This window comes from Bubalus kerabau, chromosome 1, assembly GCF_029407905.1.
Source record: "Bubalus kerabau isolate K-KA32 ecotype Philippines breed swamp buffalo chromosome 1, PCC_UOA_SB_1v2, whole genome shotgun sequence".
NCBI lineage: Eukaryota > Metazoa > Chordata > Mammalia > Artiodactyla > Bovidae > Bubalus > Bubalus kerabau.
Window position 1 is genome coordinate 175,107,621 of NC_073624.1, and position 22,203 is coordinate 175,129,823.

Below are 22,203 nucleotides of genomic sequence, written 5' to 3' on the forward strand. Positions count from 1 at the left end.
TTCTGTTGTTTTCCTCTATTTCTTTGCATTGATCGCTGAAGAAGGCTTTCTTATCTCTTCTTGCTATTCTTTGGAACTCTGCATTCAGATGCTTATATCTTTCCTTTTCTCCTTTGCTTTTCACTTCTCTTCTTTTCACAGCTATTTGTAAGGCCTCCCCAGACAGACATTTTGCTTTTTAGCATTTCTTTTCCATGGGGATGGTCTTGATCCCTGTCTCCTGTACAATGTCACAAACCTCAGTCCATAGTTCATCAGGCACTCTATCAAATATAGGCCCTTAAATCTATTTCTCACTTCCCCTGTATAATCATAAGGGATTTGATTTAGGTCATATCTGAATGGTCTAGTGGTTTTCCCTACTTTCTTCTATTTAAGTCTGAATTTGGCAATAAGGAGTTCATTATCTGAGCCACAGTCAGCTCCCGGTCTTGTTTTTGTTGACTGTATAGAGCTTCTCCATCTTTGGCTGCAAAGAACATAATCAATCTGATTTCGGTGTTGACCATCTGGTGATGTCCATGTATAGAGTCTTCTCTTGTGTTGTTGGAAGAGGGTGTTTGCTATGACCAGTGCATTTTCTTGGCAAAACTCTATTAGTCTTTGCCCTGCTTCATTCCATATTCCAAGGCCAAATTTGCCTGTTACTCCAGGTGTTTCTTGACTTCCTACTTTTGCATTCCAGTCCCCTATAATGAAAAGGACATCCTTTTTGGGTGTTAGTTCTAAAAGGTCTTGTAGGTCTTCATAGAACCGTTCAACTTCAGTTTCTTCAGCATTACTGGTTGGGGCATAGACTTGGATTACTGTGATATTGAATGGTTTGCCTTGGAAATGAACAGAGATCATTCGGTCATTTTTGAGATTGCATCCAAGTACTGCATTTCGAAGTCTTTTGTTGACCATGATGGCCACTCCATTTCTTCTGAGGGATTCCTGCCTGCAGTAGTAGATATAATGGTCATTTGAGTTAAATTCACCCATTCCAGTCCATTTCAGTTCGCTGATTCCTAGAATGTCGACATTCACTCTTGCCATCTCTTCTTTGACCACTTCCAATTTGCCTTGATTCATGGACCTGACATTCCAGGTTCCTATGCAATACTGCTCTTTACAGCATTGGACCTTGCTTCTATCACCAGTCACACCCACAGCTGGGTATTGTTTTTGCTTTGGCTCCATCCCTTCATTCTTTCTGGAGTTATTTCTCCACTGATCTTCAATAGCATATTGGGCACCTACTGACCTGGGGAGTTCCTCTTTCAGTATCCTATCATTTTTCCTTTTCATACTGTTGTTCATGGGGTTCTCAAGGCAAGAATACTGAAGTGGTTTGCCATTCCCTTCTCCAGTGGACCACATTCTGCCAGATCTCTCCACCATGACCTACCCATCCTGGGTTGCCCCACAGACATGGCTTAGTTTCATTGAGTTAGACAAGGCTGTGGTCCTAGTGTGATTAGATTGACTAGTTTTCTGTGAGTATGGTTTCAGTGTGTTTGCCCTCTGATGCCCTCTTGCAACACCTACCATCTTACTTGGGTTTCTCTTACCTTGGCCATGGGATATCTCTTCATGGCTGCTCCAGCAAAGTACAGCCATTGCTCCTTACCTTGGATGAGGGGTATCTCCTCACTGCCGCCCTTCCTGACCTTCAATGTGGGATAGCTCCTCTAGGCCCTCCTGCACCCGCGCAGCCACTAAGACATACATACATCCAAATAGACACAAGAGAGCCTATAGCTTTGTTTTCCAAACTTAGTTATGAATACTAGTTGTAAAAAAATGGCTGGAACAAGATTTTAAAAGGCTTCATTCCTCCTTTTTTCCCCTTTTGGCTTCAGGAATTAGAGATGGTCTAGATAAGTGATACTGGAGAAGGCAATGGCACCCCACTCCAGTACTCTTGCCTGGAGAATCCCACAGACGGAGGAGCCTGGTGGGCTGCAGTCCATGGGGTCGCTAAGAGTCAGACACGACTGAGTGACTTCACTTTCACTTTTCACTTTCATGCATTGGAGAAGGAAATGGCAACCCACTCCAGTGTTCTCGCCTGGAGAATCCCAGGGACGGGGGAGCCTGGTGGGCTGCGGTCTATGGGGTCACACAAAGTCAGACATGACTGAGGCGACTTAGCAGCAGCAGCAGCAGCAGATAAGTGATCCAGATGTGCGTACTTACCAAGTCGCTTCAGTCGTGTCCAACTCTTTGCGACCCCATGGACTATAAACCACCAGGTTACTCTGTTGATGGGATTCTCCAGGCAAGAATACTGGAGTGGTTTGCCATTTCCTTCTCCAGGGGATCTTCCTGACCCAGGGATCGAACCTGTGTCTCCTATGTCTCCTGCACTGGCAGGCGGGTTCTTAATCACTAGCGCCACCTGATGATCCAGACAGCTCTGTTCTAAAGGTATAGGAGTTGTTTCCTCAGGGCCAGAATTCTTAAAGAGATTTTTTTTTTTTTCTTCAGGCTTTCTCTGGAGTCTAAAGGATATTGTGACCACTTTGTCAAAAAATCGTTTTTCTGTGACCATCGTTTTATAGCCAAAATTTAGACCAGATAGTGCTCAACTTGGCCCTGATAACAAGGGCAGATTGGTCCCAGCAGGATTGTCCCTCTGGGGAAGTAGAAGTCTCAGTTTGATCAGCCCCAGTATGTTGATTACAGGAGGAAGTCCTGGACATAAGGGAACTTCAGTCCATTTTTCTATCCTGTGTCAATAAAGATCAATATTTTTAGACCATTTTTCTTGTCATTGGAACATAGCTTTAGATTGACCAGTTTTTTTCTCCCAAGGGGTTCCCAGGTGGAGTGTGGAACCTTTGGGTGAGCAATTCCCATATTAATTCGAGCAGTTTGAACAGGTGTCTGTGTGCTCAAACCAAATCAACAAAACCAAACCGAACCAGAACTTCAGTCACACTCCAAATGAAACAAAAGGCGAAGAGATGCCCAGAAATCAAAAGCCAAGAGGCATAAATGCCAGACATGACTTCCCAGTTCCATTAGACCCGTGACCCGGCAGAGTCAGTGCCTGCAACCTTTTTAAATTCTGATATAGTTTTAAGCAATTTCTTGTTGATTTTCTGTGAAGAAGTTACTCTATCATTTCCTCTTTTAGAAGCTTCTAGAAACCAAAGGAAGCATGGCAGGCCTTTTCTAATTGTGCATGCAAAAGTATCAATTTTGGAATATCAAAAGAACCCCAGTTTGACCATTTTAGGTTGAGCTCTCTTCTAGTATAATTTCTCAATTAACTAGGTAGTTGGATGTATGAGCTCCGCATGTATTGTACATGAATCTGGCTGGAGTGTTAGTCAGAGGCTGGCTTTCTGACACCCCTTTGTTTCTGTTTTTGAGACATTCTGTTTCCCATTTTAAGCTGAATTTGTCAGGGATAAAAATCACTAGTGAACTTGTGTGGTGGGCCCATGTGCTGCTCGTGAGCTTAACTCCTCTAGGAGTCACCCCAGAGTCGATTCAGCTCATCTTATGTGTCTTAGATTCTGCCTCCAGCGATCTAAGACCACTATGCTGTTCAGATCACTGAATGGCCAGTTCTTATGTGCGTTTAGTTAATGAGTGGGTTTCCCTACGGGCCCACTGCATGGTATGAGGACTAGGCCTCCACCACTCCCACAAATTTCTCAGTCACCTGAGAAAACCAAAACCAGCCAGGGGGAGCCTTGTCCCTTTTCTTCAGAGCAAAGCTCTCATATATTTTCCTCACTTTTATCCTGACAAATTCCATAATGGCAGTCAAACTGAGGAAAAGTGTCAGATCAGCCTCTTACTTAACCACTTAGCCAAGACCATTCAGTCCTCCACAATGGAGCGACCTTGGCATCTTTCAGCCAAGCCCCAGATATTCCTCGATTTATTTCACAATCAAGCCCCCCTCCCCCGTACCTTTCCACTGGGTGGGCAATTCCCCTGGCATCTTTCAGCCTGACTCCCACTCAGTATCTTTTGACTGGGTGGGAATTTCTTGGTATCTTCCAACCGAGCTCCACTCAGTGTCTAGACCATGAGTAGCTATGCCCTGGGTGTTTCACCCATCCCCACAGCCCCAGTGTCTTTCCTACCGGGAGGGGGCAGGTAACCTGCTCCACTGCCAAATAAAACTCAGAATCTCAATCAATATTGGAGATTCGAGAACCAGGAGAAATTTACCTAAATTTGTCTGCACTCCCTGAGGAGGCGGATGGGTGCAAGGGGCCACTGCGGGTACCCGGTTCCCCGTGGAGTCCAGTCGAAGTAAGGAAGTCCACTCTGGGTCCCTTTGTGGTCGCCATAACTGTTGACTTAAAAAAAAAACGATGTACAACTTGAGAATTGTGAGTTAAGTTTTATTTGGGGCAAAATGAGGACCACAGCCCGGGAGGCAGCATCTCAAATAGCTCTGAGAGACTGCTCCAAAGCAGCAATATGGAAAGGTCAATATATAAGGTTTTGGTGAAGGAGGAGTTCAATCCCATGAAGCACTCATTTTACAAATGGTTTTTTGTTAGTCATGAGGATCTGATGTCACCATGAAGGGATTTAGCGCTTCTCTAGATATGAGGAGATGCAAGGATTGAGATAATAAAACCTGTTCCTAAAAACATCCAACTATCTAAAGGCCTGTCCCACCAGATTCCCTGGAGCACAGAGTGCCTCCCTCCACCCTGAACTCCCTCAGGGGTTGTTGAAGGTCAACAGATGTAGCAGCATGAGGTTCAATCTCCATAGAGGCAGATGGCAAATGCCTTTGTTTTTCACTGCTTGACAGTGCCTTTGCTAAGTGCCAATTTGTAGCTGACAATGGGGTCACAGAGTTGAACACAGCTGAGAGAACAACTGGAGGCCAAAGCACTTTGCTCAGAACCCCTCACTGGCCCCTCCTGACGAGGCTGCCCTTGTTGTGGCCCCTCTTTACACAGGATAAAACGGAGGTTCCCTTAGCACAGGTCCATGTGCTCAGTGCACAGTGAGAGACCAGTCACACGGAAATTTTGGAATTTGGAACAGGGAAAGTTTTATTGCAGGGCCATCCAAGGAAGCTGGTGGCTCAGGACCCACAAAAAACTCCTGAACTCCCAGAGGGGTTTCTGCAAAGCGTTTTTCAAGGCTAGGTGAGGGGACACTGGGCACGGATTATGGGATCAGCTCCTGCACAATTCTCCTCATGGCTGATGAGGAGGTCACAGGGTGCTTGTTACAGGGATTAACATCATCCATCTTTTCCCACCAGTGGGTCTGGGGAGTAAACACTAATGGTCCTAAGTACTTAACATTTTCCATTAGGTTGGTGGGGCTTTTTCATTTGGAGAAGGACATGGCAACCCACTCCAATATTCTTGCCTGGAGAATCCCAGGGACAGAGACTGGAGGGCTATACGGTCTATGGGGTTACACAGAGTCGGAAAGGACTGAAGTGACTTAGCAGCAGCAGCAGCTTTTTCATTTGGAGCCTGTGCAGGCAGGGGACAGCCCAGGCTTTGGGTTTAGGTTTTGGTTTCAGTTTCCTTTATCCTTTTCCCGGAAAAAATGGTGGGTTGCTTTCGCCAAATTCTGGCCTTGGGCATTTCTGGGTTGGATGCTGGCCAGTAAGATCCTGTGAGAGGGGAGAGGGGCTCCCAGGGACACACCATAGGGCATGGGCATTTTCATCTGTAAAAAACACCTCAGGAATGTGCACTAGATACTATTATCTCCATACTTCATAAAGGAGCTAAAACAGAAGATATGGGGGAGGAGTCTGCCCTGGGAAGGCCGCTTAGAGTCCTGTTCGGTTACAGTTCAGAGGGTTTTTGTGGAGTCCCGGGGTGGTAGAGGCAGTTGCTGGCAGAAAGAGCAAGTTCCTGCCTGGAGCCAGGACAAGGGCCTGGGTGGTTATTTGTTGCCTGGTGCGTCCCCTGGTGGCCATGTAGGACAACTGCAGTCTGAGTACTGTTTGAGGTCCAGCTCTTCCCTCTTCCTGCAGGCTCTGGTTGGTCCTCTGACACCCTCCATGGCTCCTGATGGTCCGCTCGGCAGGGGACAGAGACGCTAAGTGAACCCCAGCAAGGTCACCAGGAAATCCCTGAATTCAAAACCCAGTCTCTTAAGTCAGACACAACACCGCCCCAGTCACCACTCGTCTCAGCCTTCATTTCTCCCAGCTGGGGACTTGTGGCCAAAGAAAAGCCCTCTGCCTCTTCCGTTTTGTGGTACAGAACACAGAGCTGGAGTTCACCGGCTGCTCAGTAACTACAATGGTCACCCTCAGAAACATGTAGGAGAAAGGCTAGGACTTGACAGGGGGTGTCTTAGGGAGCCCCACTCCCCTCTATCAGGATCTCACTGGCCAGCATCCAACCCAGAAAGCCCCAAGGCCAGAAATTGGCAAAAGCAACCCACCGTTTTTTCCCGGGGAAAGGAAAAAGGAAACTGAAACCTAAACTGCAAGCCTGACTGCCCTCTGCCTGCACAGGCTCCATTCGAGTATCGCCAACTCAGAGGATCCTCTTGGAGCTTCTCATTGGTCAGCACCGCTATTATGCTAATGAGTGGGCGGTCTTAGCCTATAAAGGTTCCAGGAGTTCAGGATGGCACTACTTCTTCTATTCACTACAGACCAGGGCTCATGGACACCGAGGAGGACATGAGTGAGTTCATGATGCCCTTAGATAAAGAAAAGGACTCGAGTGAGTCAGCGCTGTGTGGCCGCAAGCTGCCGCTGTGGCTGGGGCTTCTGCTGCTCCTGTTGGCGGTGGGGCTTCTTGTGCCCATGATCTACTTCGCTGTCATTGCCAACAGCAAGGCCTGCGTGGATGGCCTCCAAGCACAGAAGGAATGTCAGGAGCTCAACCAACACGTGCAGCGCCAGCTAAACCAGGCCCAGGAACTCTTACATGAGAAGGAAGCCGAAGCTGCTACCTGCAAACAGGCTGTGGTAAGCCATTGCAGCCCCTCGAGAGGGCCCCGGACTTGGAGGTCTCTCCCAGGGTCTTTGTGGAGATCGAGATAGACCTTGAAACTGTGTCCTTTTTGTCACCACCAGGGTGTGGGAACCTCCAAACTCTCTCTGGGGTGCTGGGGTATGTTGGGGGGAAGCCTTAAAACTCCTATTATGTGTGTCAGTATCCCTTTAGGGTATGAAGGATCTCTAAACTCTGGCGCTTGAATGGGGGGATCTAGAAACTCCTCTTGGGCAATCTTGGGGAGCAGAAATCCCTCTAGGGGCTGGGAACAGGACCTACCCAGCTCTTTGCATTGCATCCTGAGAGCCTTTGAAATTTTCACTTCTGTTCTAATATGGAGACGTTGAATCTCTTATGGACCTCTAACTTGGGCTTTGAAATCATCACTCCCACTTCCCACCTCCAGCCCCTTGTTTCTGGTTATAGAAGGAACTCTTAATCTTATTGGGCTATAGCCCAGGGCATCTAGAAAATTCTCCTAGAGTCTGGGCATGGGGAACCTCCACATTCTCTTCTGGGGGGCCTTCAAACTCCCATTTTGAGGATCACACTCTTACCGGTGTCCCGGGGAAGGTGGGAGGTTGTGCCCATTCTTCAGGGTAGAAGACTGAGGGGCCGGGGGAGGGTTGGATGGGAAATGAAGGGTGTGTGCATCTGAGCACCTCTGATCCCAGGGCTCAGGGAGGGGCCAGAACCCAGGCACAGGAGTCCAGGTTCTGACCCTCCCCTCTGACCCAGGTGACCCTGAGGGACTCTCTGAAGAAGGAGCAGGCACGAGTGGAGGAGCTTCAGGGTGAGAAAAGCAAATGACCAGGGTTCCTCAGAGTGGGCTAGGGGGGTAGCGACAGGTCAGGTGTTGAAAGGGAGTCCGGAGGGAGGGTCCCAGGGTTGTGATCAGGGAAGAGGAAGGGGGTCCAGATTCCATTTGGGGTGGGGGAGCCGGGAGCCGGGTTTCCCAGCTGGAGATGAATGAACACCGCGCTAAGTCACGTGATGTCCCGGCTGGGTGTCAGGTGGCTTAGCGAGGTCACTGTGTCCACGAGGCCCCTGAATCTGTACCCTATCCCTCAAACAGGAGAGTTGGCGACCTTGAACCAACAACTGCATGACCTTTCTGAGAAATTAAGGTGCGAGACCACGCCCCGGCCACGCCCCTTTCACTCCACCCCCACACTCCCGAGTCCCTTAGGCTCAGAAAAACCCCCGATGTCAGGGGACTAAGTTTAAGTCCCAGCCTCGTCCCATCTGTCACACATCCCTGGGGTGGCCGCTGCTCACTCTCCTCCCCAGCGACTTGGGGGAGGAGTGGAGATTCTTAAAGGCAAAGCGCAGATCCCCTGGACCCCTGGGGGCCGCAGCCTGAGTTCCCCGATTTCTATTCCAGAAGAAAGAGTGAGGCCTCAGTGGAGGATTACTCCTCTAGCTTCTACGTCCTGTTGTTCCTCGCGTTTCTTGTGGGTGTGGTGATGACCGCGGGTGTGCTCATCACCTGCAAGTGTCTGAAGAAATGAGGTCCCAGAAAGCCGGCCGGTAAGAAGGGGGTGTCTCGAGGGAGAAGAAATCTCGGAGAGGCGGGGAGCTGGGCCTGGGTCAGGGTCTGGGGAGGTGGCCTGCCTGCGGGGCAGGCGGCTGGGCACCGGGGAGTGGAATCTGGAGACCGAGGGAGGGCTCAGTGAGTTGGGAGGGGTCCTGGAGTCTGGTGGGGCTGAGGGCGGAGCCCGGGATCCGTCTGCCTCTGACTCCCTATTCTGATATCTTTTAGGCCACAACCAGGACCGGGCCGACTCCAGCTCGGATTCCGGTTTGAGGCTTCCGGACCTGGCCAGTCCCGACAGGACCACATGGCAACACGGTTGTAGGGAGGATGGGGTAGCCTAAGGGGCCCAAGACAGGGCAGTCCTGAAAGGATGCCTTGAGACTGGGAAAGTAGCAGAGCTGGCCCAGGGCCGCCTAGAGCTAGGGATGGCACGCGAGTCGGGTTGCGGCCCCTCCATCTTGCTGACACTGCTCTGAGAAAGTCACTTTCCTCTTGGGTCTTTGGACTCGAAATGGAAACATCCCTTTTTGGGGGGAAAACTGGACTCTCGAGTGTTTGGAGCGTCATTGGGTGACCTCCCAAAGCATCTGTGGCCTGCCCTGCAGACAAAGGTGGACATCCACTGACATCCACAACCAGCCTTCCGTGCTCTAGAATGGTCCTCAAGATCTCGGGGGTTCCAGCAGGCACCATCCCCCTGCATCCCCAGCCCTCTTCTCTGCTGGCAGCCTCTAAAGGGCCCCGGTGAGAGCTCCCTGCCTGCAGCTTTCTTCTCTCATCTCCTGGCTTCTCTCATCTCATTGCCGTTTCCTCTCCTGATGGCACCGGCTCCACGAGGAAACCGAGGCTGAGACGAGGGGCACTCTGCCCTGGCTCCCAGTCCCTTCCGGCGGAAAGTGCAGGGCTGCGGCTCACACTTGGAGGAGCAGACTCGGGACAGATCTGTGTCACCTTGTCCTGCCACCTCCATCTCCCAAGCTGCTATTCATCCCGCAGGACCCAGCTCTGGGAGCCCCCCCCCAGAGACTTCTCTGCTTCTCAAAATGAAGTCCTCGAAGAGTTCTCTGATGACGTGGTGGTTAGGATTCCAGGCTCCCGTGGCCTGGGGTCAATCCCTGGTCTAGGAACTAATATCCCATAAGCTGGGAGTCATGACCAATAAAAGGGAAAGAACGCTCTCCCTGTGTGTGCCTCCTGCTCCTAAAATGGTGTTTGTTGGTGGCCTTCGTTAACTGAGCCCCTTATAAGCATATGGTTTCTACGTGACTACAAAGAATGTTCCCGAATGCTTTAGTGGAATGAAGCTTGTGAAAAATAACAAAGAGCCAAAGTGGAAACTGTTTGAGTGACAAAATAAATATCATCATGTGTAAAAGAAATATCCATGAGTTCGCAGGAATATAAGTACATGACTGACTAAAACAATAAATGAAAGAGAGGAGAAAAATCTCCCAGGCCGAAGAATATCAAATAACATACACAAATATCTCACCCTCAAAAGGATGATGTGCGGGTCCCATGGCTTTGGTGTGGGCTATAAATCGTCACCTCTTTCCAGAAGGCACAGGTGGAAGAGAGGAAGGAGGTAGCTTTCTGGTGGAGACACCTGACGGACACCACCTCAGCCAGGGCACCATGATCAACATCACGGGGTAAGTCAGGCTGATAGCCTGTATCCTGGACACATGAGTGTCATGAGAACAGCACGTGCCCTCTCTGGTCCTTTTCGCCAAAGGCCAGTCCAACCATGAGAACAACCCCAGACCAATCCCACCCGAGGACCACCGTACAGAACACCTGACTCTCCACTCTCAATGTCATCATGACCAGGAAAGCCTGAGACTCTGCCTGACCCAAGGGAGCCTACAGAGGCATCAGGACTCAGTGTCCTGTGAGGATCCAGGGGCAGAAAAAGGACATTAGGGGAAACTGAGGAGATGGGAATAATGCGTGGATTTCAGTTAATCCTGTTATTGGTCAGCACTGGTTCCTACATTGCAACATGTGCACCTTAGAGATGAATGGTGACCAAAGTGGTGGAAATGGAAATAGAGTCTATGGAATGTTTCTGGACTGTCTTTGCTGGGTTCATGCAAACCAAAATAAAGTGAGTCTTTAAAAAATAACAAAGGTTGGGACTTCCCTGGTCTGGTGGTTAAGGCATCTCACTTAAACTGCAGGGGACATGGGTGAGATCTGTTGTCAGGGAACTAAGATCCCACATTCTGCAAGTCACAGCCAAAAAACAGAAGAAAAAGATAGATTAGGACTTTCCTAGTGATCCGGTGGGTGAGACTCCACTCTCCCAATGCAGGGGGGGCCTGATTTGGCCCTGATCAGGAAACTAGATCCCACAGGCAACAAATAAGATTCCATGTGTTGCAACAAAGATTCAGCCTGCCACGAATAAGACCTGGCACAGACACTATATATATATACCTATATTTTATAAAGCATAAATTCAGAAGAATATGCATTACTTTTTCCAATCAAAATCTTAGAGGGAAAACTCACAAGCTTCCTGTTTCCAGGGCTGAGACTAGAATGGGGGGAATGCAGCACGGGCTTTGGTTGCAAAATGAGGGTGGGGGTGGGGGGGGCACAAAGTTCTATTATGTTCATCCCCATTTACGGCTATGGAAACTAAGGCTAGGATGAAATCACTTGCCCAGGTCTGGCAGGGAGGCAGGGCTGAGCACATGCAATCTGGACCCCTATCTCAAATCATGGTCCTAAGCTGACCCTAAAGTTCAAATTTCAGCCGACTGGAGCCCCGATATCTGCCGGCATCCAGCTCTAGCAGCCAGGGATTCAACCTGAAGAGATGAACAGTGTGGGCGATGAGACAGCCTCTCAGTTTTCTTGGACTGCCTATTTATTTCAAGTTTAAGATTCTCTTTTATACTTTTACAAAAACATTAGGTCAGAGGTTTGACATTTTCAATTCCCCCTCAGCCACATTTATTATCTCCATAAATCATTGTTGCCCTTCAAACAGAGTTCCTGCTTCAGCGATTCTCTCGGAATCAGCTTTTCCATCTATTATCCACTTCCTCTTATGTGTCCTACAGTTAACTTGTGATTACATTGTAACTCAAGCTACATTCCTCAGTTTATGTCTTATCTTTCTAAATCCTGTTTGCCCCTAACATCCTGAGCTCACTATCTCTTAAAAAGGCTTCTAGCTATAGTATCTCTAAAATTCCTAACCTCTATAAGCTACAGTAAAATATGCTAACATTACAACATTCTTTAAATCTTCAACTTCTAACTATTTTAATTATTTCTAAGCCCTAAATTCAGTAAACTCCTTTGCCATAAACATTCTCCTCACAAATAGGCTTCAGATAGCAATCCCTCCCATGGCCTCAAGCTGCAGCCTATGTGCTCATCCTGGAACACTCTTTTGTAAAAGTCCTTGAACAAATGTCAATGATTAACTTTATGAATTATTCTCTGAGCACAGCTGCAGAAGGCTTTGTGCCTTCTCAAGCTCCTCTCAAGAACAATAAGCACCTTAATATTCCTTTTTGGTCAACTCAGCCGAGGAGAGGAAAAAACAAGTCAGAGTTACAAGGCCTAACTCCTTCATCACGGGTCTGTGCCTGCGGAATGAGGAGAGGGGTCTGGGGCCGTGCCTCCATTTTGTCAGTAACGCCTAACGTGGCTTCCGACATCTATCAGCTTTGCCAAGAGCCCTGTCTTTGCACCTGGAGTCCTAGCCTGGGGGGGAGGCCCTCCTCAGGAGACACACAGGCTCCACGTCAGCCTCCACAGCAAGTCCATCCCTGATTCCTGGGTCATTTGGCTGCTGAGTGGCTTTAATGGAGTTGGGGGGGTGGGGTGAGGAAATTGTCATTGTTCAGTCACTCGGTGGTGTCCCTCGCTTTGCAATGTGATGGATGGCAGCTTGCCAGGCTCCTCTGTCTTCCACTACCTCCCAGAGTTTGCTCACATTCATGTCCACTGAGTCAGTGATGCTATCGAACCAACTCATCCTCTGCTGCCGCCTTCTCCACTTGCCTTCAATCTTTCTCAGCATCAGGGTCATTTCCAATGAGTTGGCTCTTCCAATCAGGTGGCCAAAGTATTGGAGCTTCAGCTTCAGTCCCTCCAATGAATATTCAGGGTTGGTTTCCTCTAGGATTGACTGGATTGATCTGCTTGCTGTCCAAGGATCTCTCAAGAGTCTTCTCCAGCGCCTCAGTTCCAAAGTATTGATTCTTCAGCGCTCAACCTTCTTTATGGTCCAACTCTCCCATCCATACATGACTACTGAAAAGACCATAACTTAAATACATGGAATTCTGTTGGAAACGTGATGTGTCTGCTTCTTAATATCCTGTCTAGGTTTGTCAGAGCTTTTCTTCTAAGGAGCAAATGTCTTTTAATTTCATGGCTGTAGGAACCATCCCCAGTGACTTTGGAAGAAACCAAGAAAATAAAATCTGTCACAGTTTCTGCTTTTTCTGATTTTATTTTCCATGAAGTGATGGGACCAGATGCCTTGACCGTAGTTTGTTGCTTGTTGTATTTCAAGCCAGGTTTTTCATTCTCCTCTTTCACTTCATCAAGAGGCTCTTTAGTTCATCTCCCCTTTCTGCATTAGAGTGGTGCCCTCTGCATGTCTGAAGCTGTTGATATTTCTCCTGGAAGTCTTGATTCCTGCTTGTCATTCATCCAGGCCAGCCTTTCACATGTTGTACTCTGCATAAAGTTAATGCAGCGTGTCACGCAGTGTGACAATATAAAGCCATGTCTCACTCCTTTCTCAATTTTGAGCCAGTCAGTGGTTCCAGGTCCAATTCTAAGTTTGCCTTGTGACCCGTATACGGGCTTCTCAGGAGACAGATAACATGGTCGGGCACTCTCATCTCTTTCAGAATTTTCCACAGTTTGTTGTGATCCACACAGTCAAAGCCTTTAGCACAGTCAATGAAGCAAAAGTAAATTTTTTTTTCTGGAACTCCGTTGCTTTCTCCACAATCCAAAGAATGTTGGCAATTTAACCTCTGGTTCCTCTGCTGTTTTGAAACCCACCTCAGACAATGGATGTTCTTGGTTCCTGTACTGCTAAAGCCTAGCCTGAAGGACTTTGAGCAAACCCTGCTAGCATGTGAAATGAGCACAATTGTATGGTAGTTGGAACATTCTTTGGCATTGCCTTCCTTGAGATTGGAATGAAAACTGACCTCTTCCAGTTCTGAGTTTTACAAATCTGCTGACATCTTGAGAGCAGCACTTTAACAGCGTCATCTTCTAGGATTTGAAACAGCTCAGCTGGAACTCCATCACCTCCACTAGCTTTGTTTATAGCAATGCTTCCTAAGGCCCACTTAACTTCACACTCCAGGATGTTCAGCTCTAGGTGAGTGACCGTAGCATTACGGTTATCTAGGTCACAAAGACCTTTCCTCTATAGTTTTTCTGTGTATTCTTGCCACCTTTTCTTAGTTATTTCTGTTTCTCTTAGCTCCTTACTGTATCTGTCCTTTATTGTGCTCGTCTTCTCATGAAATGTTCCCATGATATCTCCAGTTTTTCAGAAGAATTCTCTGGTCTTTCCCACTCTACTGTTTTTCTCTATTTCTTTGCATTGTTCCTTGAAAAAGGCCTTCTTATGTCTCCTTGCTGTTCTCTGAAACTCTGCCTTGAGTCGGGTTTATCTCCCTTCTCCCTTGCCTTTCACTTTTCTTCTTTCCTCAACTGTTTGTGAGGCTTCCTCAGACAACCCTTGTGGCTCAGACAGTAAAAATCCGCCTGCAATGCAGGAGACCTGGGTTCAATCCCTGGGTTGTACAGATCCCCTGGAGGAGGGCATGGCAACCCACTCCGGTATTCTTGCCTGGAGAATCCCCATGGACAGAGCTGCCTGGTGGGCTAGAGTCCATGGGGTGGCAAAGAGTCCGACATGCCTGAGCCACTAAGCACAGACAGCCACTTTGCCTTCAGGTATGTTTTTGGCTTCGGAACAGTTTTGGTCCCTGACCCCTGTATGGTGTTATAAACCTCCCTTCATAGTTCTTCAGGCGCTCTGTCTACCAGATCTAACCCTTTGAGTCTATTCGTCACCTCCACTATAAGGGATTGGCTTTAGGTTATACCTGAATGGCTTAGTTTCCTTTAATTTAAGCCTGAATTTGGCAAGAAGGAGTCATGATCTGAGCCACAGTCAGCTCCAGGTCTTATTTTTGCTCACTGTATAGAGCTTCTCCATCTCTGGGGGCAAAGAACATAATCTGATTTCAGATAGACTATCTGGTGATGTCCGCGTGTAGTGCCGTCTCTTGAGTTGTTGGAAGCGGGTCTTTGCTGTGAGCCGCGTAACTAGGCAGAGGGGTGTCATCCTGAACACCAGGATCCCTGGCTTTGGCCCCAAGTACCATCTGATCAAGCGGATGGCAAACCCTGCAAATGGCTGAGCCAACAGGACCTGGGTAGTGGTCGGGCTGTGGTGAAAGAAGACAGTGGACAGGTGCACAGTTGCCTCCAGAAGTCACTCCCTGCAACAGGAAGTGTGTGATCAGGCCAGTCTCCAGCAGGAAGATCTGGCTCCCTTGACCATTTGGAAGGGAGATCAGTGCAGCCTGAGTTCCCTGGAATGTCACTCCAGGGTCCCACCCCCTTTGGAGGGCTCTCCCTAGACACCTCCCGCCCACGTCTTTTGGGTTCTGAGTGTCCCAAATGGATCTGATCTTCTTTCCTCAAAATGTACTCCTCACTCCTGGGCCTGATTTCCACGTTTCCCCCCAGTCCGTCTGCCCTGAGTCACACGCCCAGCCACACGGGCACTGAGTGCCTACTGGATGCAAAGCGCCTTACTCAGAAGTCCTCATTGGCCCCTCCTGACGAAGCCGCTCCTCTGATGACCCCACGTTACAGACGAGGAAACTGAGCTTCCGTGAACTGAAGTCCGTGTCCCTGGCACACAGTGAGGACAGACACACAGAAATTGTGGGGTTTGCAGCAGAGGAAGGTTCATTACAGGGCCGCGCAAGAAGGCCGGTCGCTCATGCCGCCGGAGAATCCTGACCCTTCCAGAGGTCTCTGAAAAGCATTTTCAAGACCCAGGGGAGGGGCCAGTGGGCCCAGGGTATAGGAGGATTCTCTGAGTGACTGATGGTGAGGTCACAGGGGTTAACATTATCAATCCTTTTCCACCAGTAGGTCTGGGGGCTACATGTCCTGATCCACATGTGGTTAACATCTTCCATTTGGTGTGTGGCTTGGTAGGAGGAAGGGGGGTGGCATTTTCACACCTGTGAAAACAACTCAGGAACGGGTATTAGATACTATTATCTCCATACTTCATAAAGGAGCTAAAACAGAAGATGTGGGGGAGGAGTCTGCCCTGGGAAGGCCGCTTAGGGTAATGTTCGGTTACAGTTCAGAGGGTTTTTGTGCAGTCCCGGGGTGGTAGAGGCAGGTGCTGGCAGAAACAGCAAGTTCCTGCCTGGAGCCAGGACAGGGGCCTGGGTGGTTGTTTGTTGCCTGGTGCGTCCCCTGGTGGCCATGTAGGACAACTGCAGTCTGAGTAGTATTTGAGGTCCAGCGCTTCTCTCCTCTCCCTGCAGGCTCTGGTCGGTCCTCTGACACCTTCTATGGCTCTTGATGGTCCGCTCTGCAGGGTACAAAGACGCTAAGTGAACCCTTCAAGGTCACCAGGAGATTCCTGAATTCAAAACCCAGTCTCCTCAGTCACACACAACACCGCCCTAGTCACCACTCACGTCTCAGCCTTCGTTTCTCCCAGTTGGGGACTTGCGGCCCAAAAAACGCCCTCTGCCTCTTCCGTTTGTGGTACAGAACACAGAGCTGGAGTGCACCGGCTGCTCAGTAACTGCAATGGTCACCCTCAGAAACATGTAGGAGAAGGGCTAGGACTTGTCATGGGGTCTCCCCGCGAGCCCCACTCCCCTCTCACAGGATCTCACTGGCCACCATCCAACCCAGAAAGCTCCAAGGCCAGAATTTGGCAAAACCAACCCAACGTTTTTCCACGGGGAAAGGAAAAAGGAAACTGAAACCTAAACTGCAAGCCTGCCTGCCCCCTGCCTGCACAGGCTGTTTTCGAGTGTCGCTAAGTCAGAGGATCTTCCTGGAGCTTGTCATTGGTCGGCACCGCTATTATGCTAATCAGGGGGCAGTCCTAGCCCATAGGGTTCCAGCAGTTCAGGATGCTACTACTTCTATGCACTACAGACCAGTGTCCACGGACACTGAGGAGGACATGAATGAGTTCGTGATGCCCATAGACAAAGACAAACCGCTGTGTGGCCGCAAGCTGCCGCTGTGGGTGGGGGTCCTGCTGCTCCTGGTGGTGGTGGGGCTGCTTGTGCCCATGATCTACTTCACTGTCATGGCCAACAGCAAGGCCTGCGTGGATGGCCTCCAAGCTCAGAAGGAGTGTCAGGAGGTCAACCAACATGTGCAGCGCCAGCTAAACCAGACCCAGGAATTCTCACATAAGAAGGAAGCCGAAGCTGCCACCTGCAACCATACTATGGTAAGCCACTGCATCCCCTAGACAGGCCCAGGTCCTTGAGAGGCTCTCCCAGGGTCTTTGTGGAGATCCAGAGGGACTTTGAGACTGCCCCCTGGATGTCTCCACCAGGCTTTGGGGACCTCTGACTCTCCCTGAGTTGCTGGTGTGGGGAGCCTTAAAAGTCCCATTATGGGTGTCAGTATCCCTGTAGGGTATGAAGGCTCTCTAAACTCTGGCGCTTGGATGGGGGGACCTAGAAACTCCCCTTGGGCCAATCTTGGGGAGCAGAAATCTTCTTTAGGGACTGGGAAGAGGATCTCCCCAGCTCCTTCCACTGCATCCTGAGAGCCTTTGAAATTTTCACTTCTGTTCTAACATGGAGGACCTTGAAACTCTCAGGGACATCTAAGTTGGGCTCTGAAATCTTCCCCTACCTGCACCCTGCCCCATTTTCTGGTTTTAGGAGGACCTCTTAATGTTCTTTAGCGACTTCCCTGGTGATCCAGTGACTAAGACTTTGTACCCCCAATGCAGGGGACATGGGTTTGATCCCTGGTCATGGAACTAGATCCCTTGCAGCAATTAAAGATCTAGCATGTTGCAACTAATACTCAGCCCAACCAAATAAAAATTTTTTTCAAATGAATATTAAAAAAAATTTTTGTGTGCAATACCCCAGTGGATCTGGAAACTTCTTCTAGGGCATAGGAAACCTCCAAATTCTCTTGCGGGGGCGGGGGGCCTCAAAACTCACACTTTGAGGATCATGCTCTTATGGGTGGCCGGAGGAGGGTGGGAGGTTGTGCCCTTTCTTCACGGTGGGAGACTGAGGTGCAGGGAGAGGGTTGGCGGGGAAATGAAGGGGGTGTGGATTTGAGCTCCTCTGATCCGAGGGCCTAGGGAGGGGTCCAGTGCCCAGGGACAGGAGTCCATGTTCTGACCCTCCCCTCTGACCCAGGTGACCCTGAGGGAGTCTCTGAAGAAGGAGCAGGCCCAGGTGGCAGAGTTTCAGGGTGAGAAAAACACAGCCAGGGTTCCACGGTGGGGGGCGGTGGGGATCAGGTGTTGAAAAGAAGTAGGGAGGGAGGGTCCCAGGGCTGGGGTCCAGAGACAGGGAGGGGTGGAGTTGGGGAAGGGGGAGCTCCAGATTTCCCAGCAGGGGCTCGATGAGGGCCTGAAGAGTCATGTCCTGGGTGGGGGTCAGGTGAGTGGGTGTGGTCACCGTGTCGACCTGCCCCTAATTCTGTACCCCACCCCTCAACCAGGAAAGTTGAAGATATTGAACCAAAATCTGAAGGACGCGTTGGCCGAGGTGGAGCGACTAAGGTCTGAGAGGACCCCCTCCCCCCACCCCCCCACCCCCGCCGGGGCACGCCCCTTTCACCCAACTCCCGACCCCCTGGGCTCGGGGCCAAAAACCTCGATGCTCAGGCGACCAAGTTTAAGTCCCAGCCTCGTCCCATCTGTCACACAGCCATTGGGGGCGGGGGGCGCTGCTCACTCGCCTCCCCAGCGATTTGTCGGGAAGGAGTGCAGGTTCTTAGGGGAGAAGCTTTGAGCGGCCCGAGCGGCCCGGCAGCTGCCTGAGTGGCCCTGATCTCTACTCCAGAAGACAGAGTGAGACCTGCTCCAAAAACAACGCGTCCAGCTGCTCGAGCTTCCTATTCGTTGTGATCGCGGTCTTGGTCCTCAACGCTCTGCTGACATGAGATCCCAGAAAGCCGGCCGGTAAGGGTTGAGCAGCTCCTGGGAGAAGAAAGCTCGGAGGGGCCGGGAGCTGGTCTGGGTCAGGGTCTGGGGAGGTGGCCTGTCTGTGGGGCGGAGGGCTGGACACGGAGAAGGATCTTGGAGAGCGAGGGAGCACTCAGTGAGTAGGGAGGTCCTGTGGGGGGGCGGGGCCTGTGTTCTGTCCGCCTCTGAGCCCGTATTTTGTTTTTTTGTTTCTTTTAAAAATGTTTTTAAATTTATTTTAATTTTTGGTTTTTGGTCGCTCTGCATGACATGTGGGATCTTAATTCCCAGACCAGGGATCGAACGGGCAACCCCAGCACTGGAAGTGCAAAGGCTTTACCAGCCAGGGAAGTACCTGAGTCCCTATTTTGATGTTTTTTAGGCCATAACCTGGACTGGTCTGGCTCCCTCTCTGCTTCCCTGTGTGAGGCTTCCTGACTCGGCCAGTTCTGAGGGGACCACATGGCAACACGGTTGTGGGGGGTGGGGGGATGGGGTAACCTAAGGGGTCCAAATGGGCCGGCTCTGGAGGGATGTCTTTTGTCGAGAAGTAAGGGGTTGCCCCAGTCTGCCCTAGAGTTGGGGAGGGCTCAGGGGTGAGGCGTGGGGGACCTGCTTCTTGCTGACACGGTTTCTAGAAAGTCACTTTCTTCTGGCGTCATTTGGCTCCAAAAAGTAAACACCCCTTTGGGGGGAAAAATTGTACTCTCAAGTTTTTGGAGTGTTATCGTGTCACCCCCAAGCACCTGGGACCTGCCCTGTGAGCAAGGGTGGACACCCATTGACATCCAAACTCAGCCTCTGTGCTCTAGAATGTTCCTTGGGATTTCTGGGGTGCTGGCAGGCATCACCCCACTGCCCCTGCCCCAGCCCTCTTCTCCTCTGAAAGTGAGAGAGAAAGTCGCTCAGTCATGTCCAACTCTTTGTGACCCCTATAGTCCATGGAATTCTCCAGGCCAGAATACTGGAGTGGGTAGTGTTTCCCTTCTCCAGATCTTCCAAACCCAGGCTTCCAAAGCAGGTCTCCCGCATTGCGGGCAGATTCTTTACCACCTGAGCCACAAGGGAAGCCCAAGAATACTGGAGTGGGTAGCCTATCTCTTCTCCAGGGGATCTTCCCGACCCAGGAATTGAACCAGGGTCTCCTGCATTGCACGCAGATTCTTTACCAACTGAGCTACCAGGGACCTACACCCTCATCAATGCTCCCTGCCTGCAGGTTTCTGCTCTCATCTCCTGGCTGGATCTTCTGATCCAGTGGTTCCATCAGGAAACTGTGGCTGTGATGAGGAGCACTTTGTCCTGATTCCCAGTCCCTTCCAGTAGAAAGTGCAGGGCTGGGACTTAAACCTCGATGTGCAGACATGGGACAGACCTGTGTCACATTGCCCCACCACCTCCGTCCCCAAAGTCTTATTCATCCTGCAGTACCCAGCTCTGGGAACCCCTCCCCCAGAGAGCCTCTCTGCATCTCAAAATTGAAGGTTAGGTATGGGGAGTTCCCTGGTAGCTTAGTAGTTAGGATTCCAGGATTTCACTGCCATGGCCCAGATTCAATCCCTGATTGGAGAACTGAGATCCTGCAAGCCACATGGCACTACCAAAAGAGAAAGAAAGAAAGAAAGAAAAAAAAAACCAACTTGGGAGGGGCTCAAAGTTGAGGGGCTCTGTCTGATAGACCATTTAACCCACTTCCTTGACCCTCCCATGGCCCCGATTTCCTTCCTCCCCTGTTATCTTCCTTCCTCCAAGTTTTCCTGGAATGCCAACTATTGTCCAGGCAACTTTTTGTGTGTTGCACTAGGGGCAGGCCGCTTGTGTTCGCCCAGGATTCTGCACTGCCCTCTGGTCCCATGGGCCCCAACCCAGATGGTCTTAGACTCCCCTTCCACGGCTCCTACTGTCTTCCCAGTGTCCCCAAACCCCATCCCTGCCACAGACCCCCCTGACAACACCCCCATCCCCTAACTTCCTCCTGTTCCACCCACCCCAACCATTTCTCTATATATTGATTCGTCAAGTTCCTTCCTGCCTCACAGCCTCGGCCAGTCTCTGCCTTCTGCTCGGAGCTCCTGCTCCTCACCCTGAAGTTCTAGAGCAGGGTTTCTCGGCCTCTGAACTCTCACCATCTGGGCTGGACCGTTCTCTGTGGTGGGGCTGCCCCGTGCACTGTGGGATGCTGAGTACCATCCTTTGCTACCAGATGCCCATCGCACCTTCTGTTGTTGTTGTGACAACAGCAGAAGGCCTCTAGACATGACCAAATCTCCCCTGGGGCACAGACTCAATTCCAGTGAGAATCTCAGCTCTAGAAGGTGAGGCTCGGGTCTCCATCACTTCTGTGCCCCCAGCTCACAGGAGGGCTCAGTAGACGCTCCCGTGGAGTCCCTTGCCAATGACTGAGGCATTTTACCCCCCATCAGCAGCCCCATCTAACAGATGAGGTAACTGATGTCCAGAGAAGTAACTGGACTTGCTCAGGGTTTCTCAGCCGCTCAGGCAGTGGTGTTCAGTCGTTCAGTCGTGTCCGACTCTTTGCAACCCCATGGACTGCAGCACGCCAGACTTCCTGGTCCTTCACCATCTCTCGGAGTTTGCTCAAACTCATGTCCGTTGAGTCGGTGATGCCATCCCACCATCTCATCCTCTGTGACCCCCTTCTCCTCCTGCCCTCAATCTTTCGCAGCATCAGGGCCCTCTGCTTCTAGCAGGTTCTCTTGATTGCCAGGAAGCCCTTAAAACATGACTTCAGTCTTTTGGCACTTCCACCCAACATCCGCCACCCCCGCTCTCAGCTTGGGCTACTGGAAAGTCCCAAAACAGCACTGCCCCTCCCCCTCCTCTATGTGTACTATTTCACAGATTCTCAGCAGTTTTGCCTGATGTCATGGGTTTGACCTGCTCAATTTCTTCCCCTAAACTCCTACCCAGTGGCCGGGGCATAAACTTCTCTCCTTCCTGAAAATGTCCCTATTCCCTGGCTGACTGTGACCCAGCCAGGAGTTGGAAACCAGGCCTGAGGGGTGCTGCAGGGCCTGGGGGATGGGGAGGGGTTCCAGCTACAGCAGGAATGTGGGAGCGACTTGTAGCTGCTCTGTGTCCCTGGCCTGAGACTTGGCCTATCTGGGCTCTGTTTTCTTCCTGTGGAATGGGTGGGGGCGCCGCGGAGGGGGAGGGCTGTCAGGAGGAACACGGATTCTTGTTCTTAGTGTTCACTCAGCTGACATTTACTGCACAGCTACTGTGTGCCAAGCCCACGCGGTGGCAGTGGGAACAAGGCAGGTGAAGGCTTTACTTTTTCGGGACTCACCCAGTCTGATGCCCCAGTGGCTCAGCGGTTGAGAATCCACCTGCCATACATGAGATGCGGGTTTGATCCCTGGGTTGGGAAGATTCCCTGGAGGAGTGGCAACCCACTCCAGGATTCTTGCCTGGCGAATCCCATGGACAGAGGAGCCTGGTGGGCTACAGTCCATGGGGGTTGCAGAGTCAGACACACACAT

General features: G+C 50.5%; 2 protein-coding genes across 3 annotated transcripts; both read left to right on the top strand.

Moving 5' to 3' along the window:
* The first annotated feature begins 6,354 nt into the window (after positions 1-6,354).
* LOC129641917 (bone marrow stromal antigen 2-like) lies at positions 6,355-10,617 on the top strand. Of its 2 annotated transcripts, none has more exons than XM_055566491.1 (5): positions 6,355-6,919; positions 7,686-7,740; positions 8,023-8,074; positions 8,332-8,477; positions 10,043-10,617. In XM_055566491.1, exons 1-4 carry the CDS (start codon positions 6,611-6,613, stop codon positions 8,456-8,458), a joined length of 543 nt encoding a protein of 180 aa, XP_055422466.1. In that variant the 5' UTR covers positions 6,355-6,610; the 3' UTR covers positions 8,459-8,477; positions 10,043-10,617. The 2 variants fall into 2 exon arrangements, with proteins under 2 accessions (XP_055422466.1, XP_055422465.1); XM_055566490.1 differs by lacking the exon at positions 10,043-10,617 and adding an exon at positions 8,710-9,861 and having other exon boundaries at positions 6,373-6,919.
* A 5,970-nt stretch (positions 10,618-16,587) lies between these two features.
* LOC129641918 (bone marrow stromal antigen 2-like) lies at positions 16,588-20,307 on the top strand. The gene is made up of 5 exons (XM_055566492.1): positions 16,588-16,990; positions 17,928-17,982; positions 18,235-18,295; positions 18,579-18,697; positions 19,083-20,307. The coding sequence occupies exons 1-4, from the start codon at positions 16,676-16,678 to the stop codon at positions 18,676-18,678; spliced, it is 531 nt and encodes a 176-aa protein (XP_055422467.1). The 5' UTR covers positions 16,588-16,675; the 3' UTR covers positions 18,679-18,697; positions 19,083-20,307.
* The last annotated feature ends 1,896 nt before the right edge of the window (positions 20,308-22,203 follow it).

Bases quoted from the DNA above. Each gene is read 5' to 3' on its own strand.
- LOC129641917 (XM_055566491.1), top strand. From the start codon at position 6,611: ATGGACACCGAGGAGGACATGAGTGAGTTCATGATGCCCTTAGATAAA. The intron at 7,741-8,022 runs GTGAGAAAAGCA...TCCCTCAAACAG, and splicing joins ACGAGTGGAGGAGCTTCAGG to GAGAGTTGGCGACCTTGAAC. The intron at 8,075-8,331 runs GTGCGAGACCAC...TTTCTATTCCAG, and splicing joins GACCTTTCTGAGAAATTAAG to AAGAAAGAGTGAGGCCTCAG.
- LOC129641918 (XM_055566492.1), top strand. From the start codon at position 16,676: ATGCACTACAGACCAGTGTCCACGGACACTGAGGAGGACATGAATGAG. The intron at 16,991-17,927 runs GTAAGCCACTGC...CCTCTGACCCAG, and splicing joins CCACCTGCAACCATACTATG to GTGACCCTGAGGGAGTCTCT. The intron at 18,296-18,578 runs GTCTGAGAGGAC...TCTCTACTCCAG, and splicing joins GCCGAGGTGGAGCGACTAAG to AAGACAGAGTGAGACCTGCT.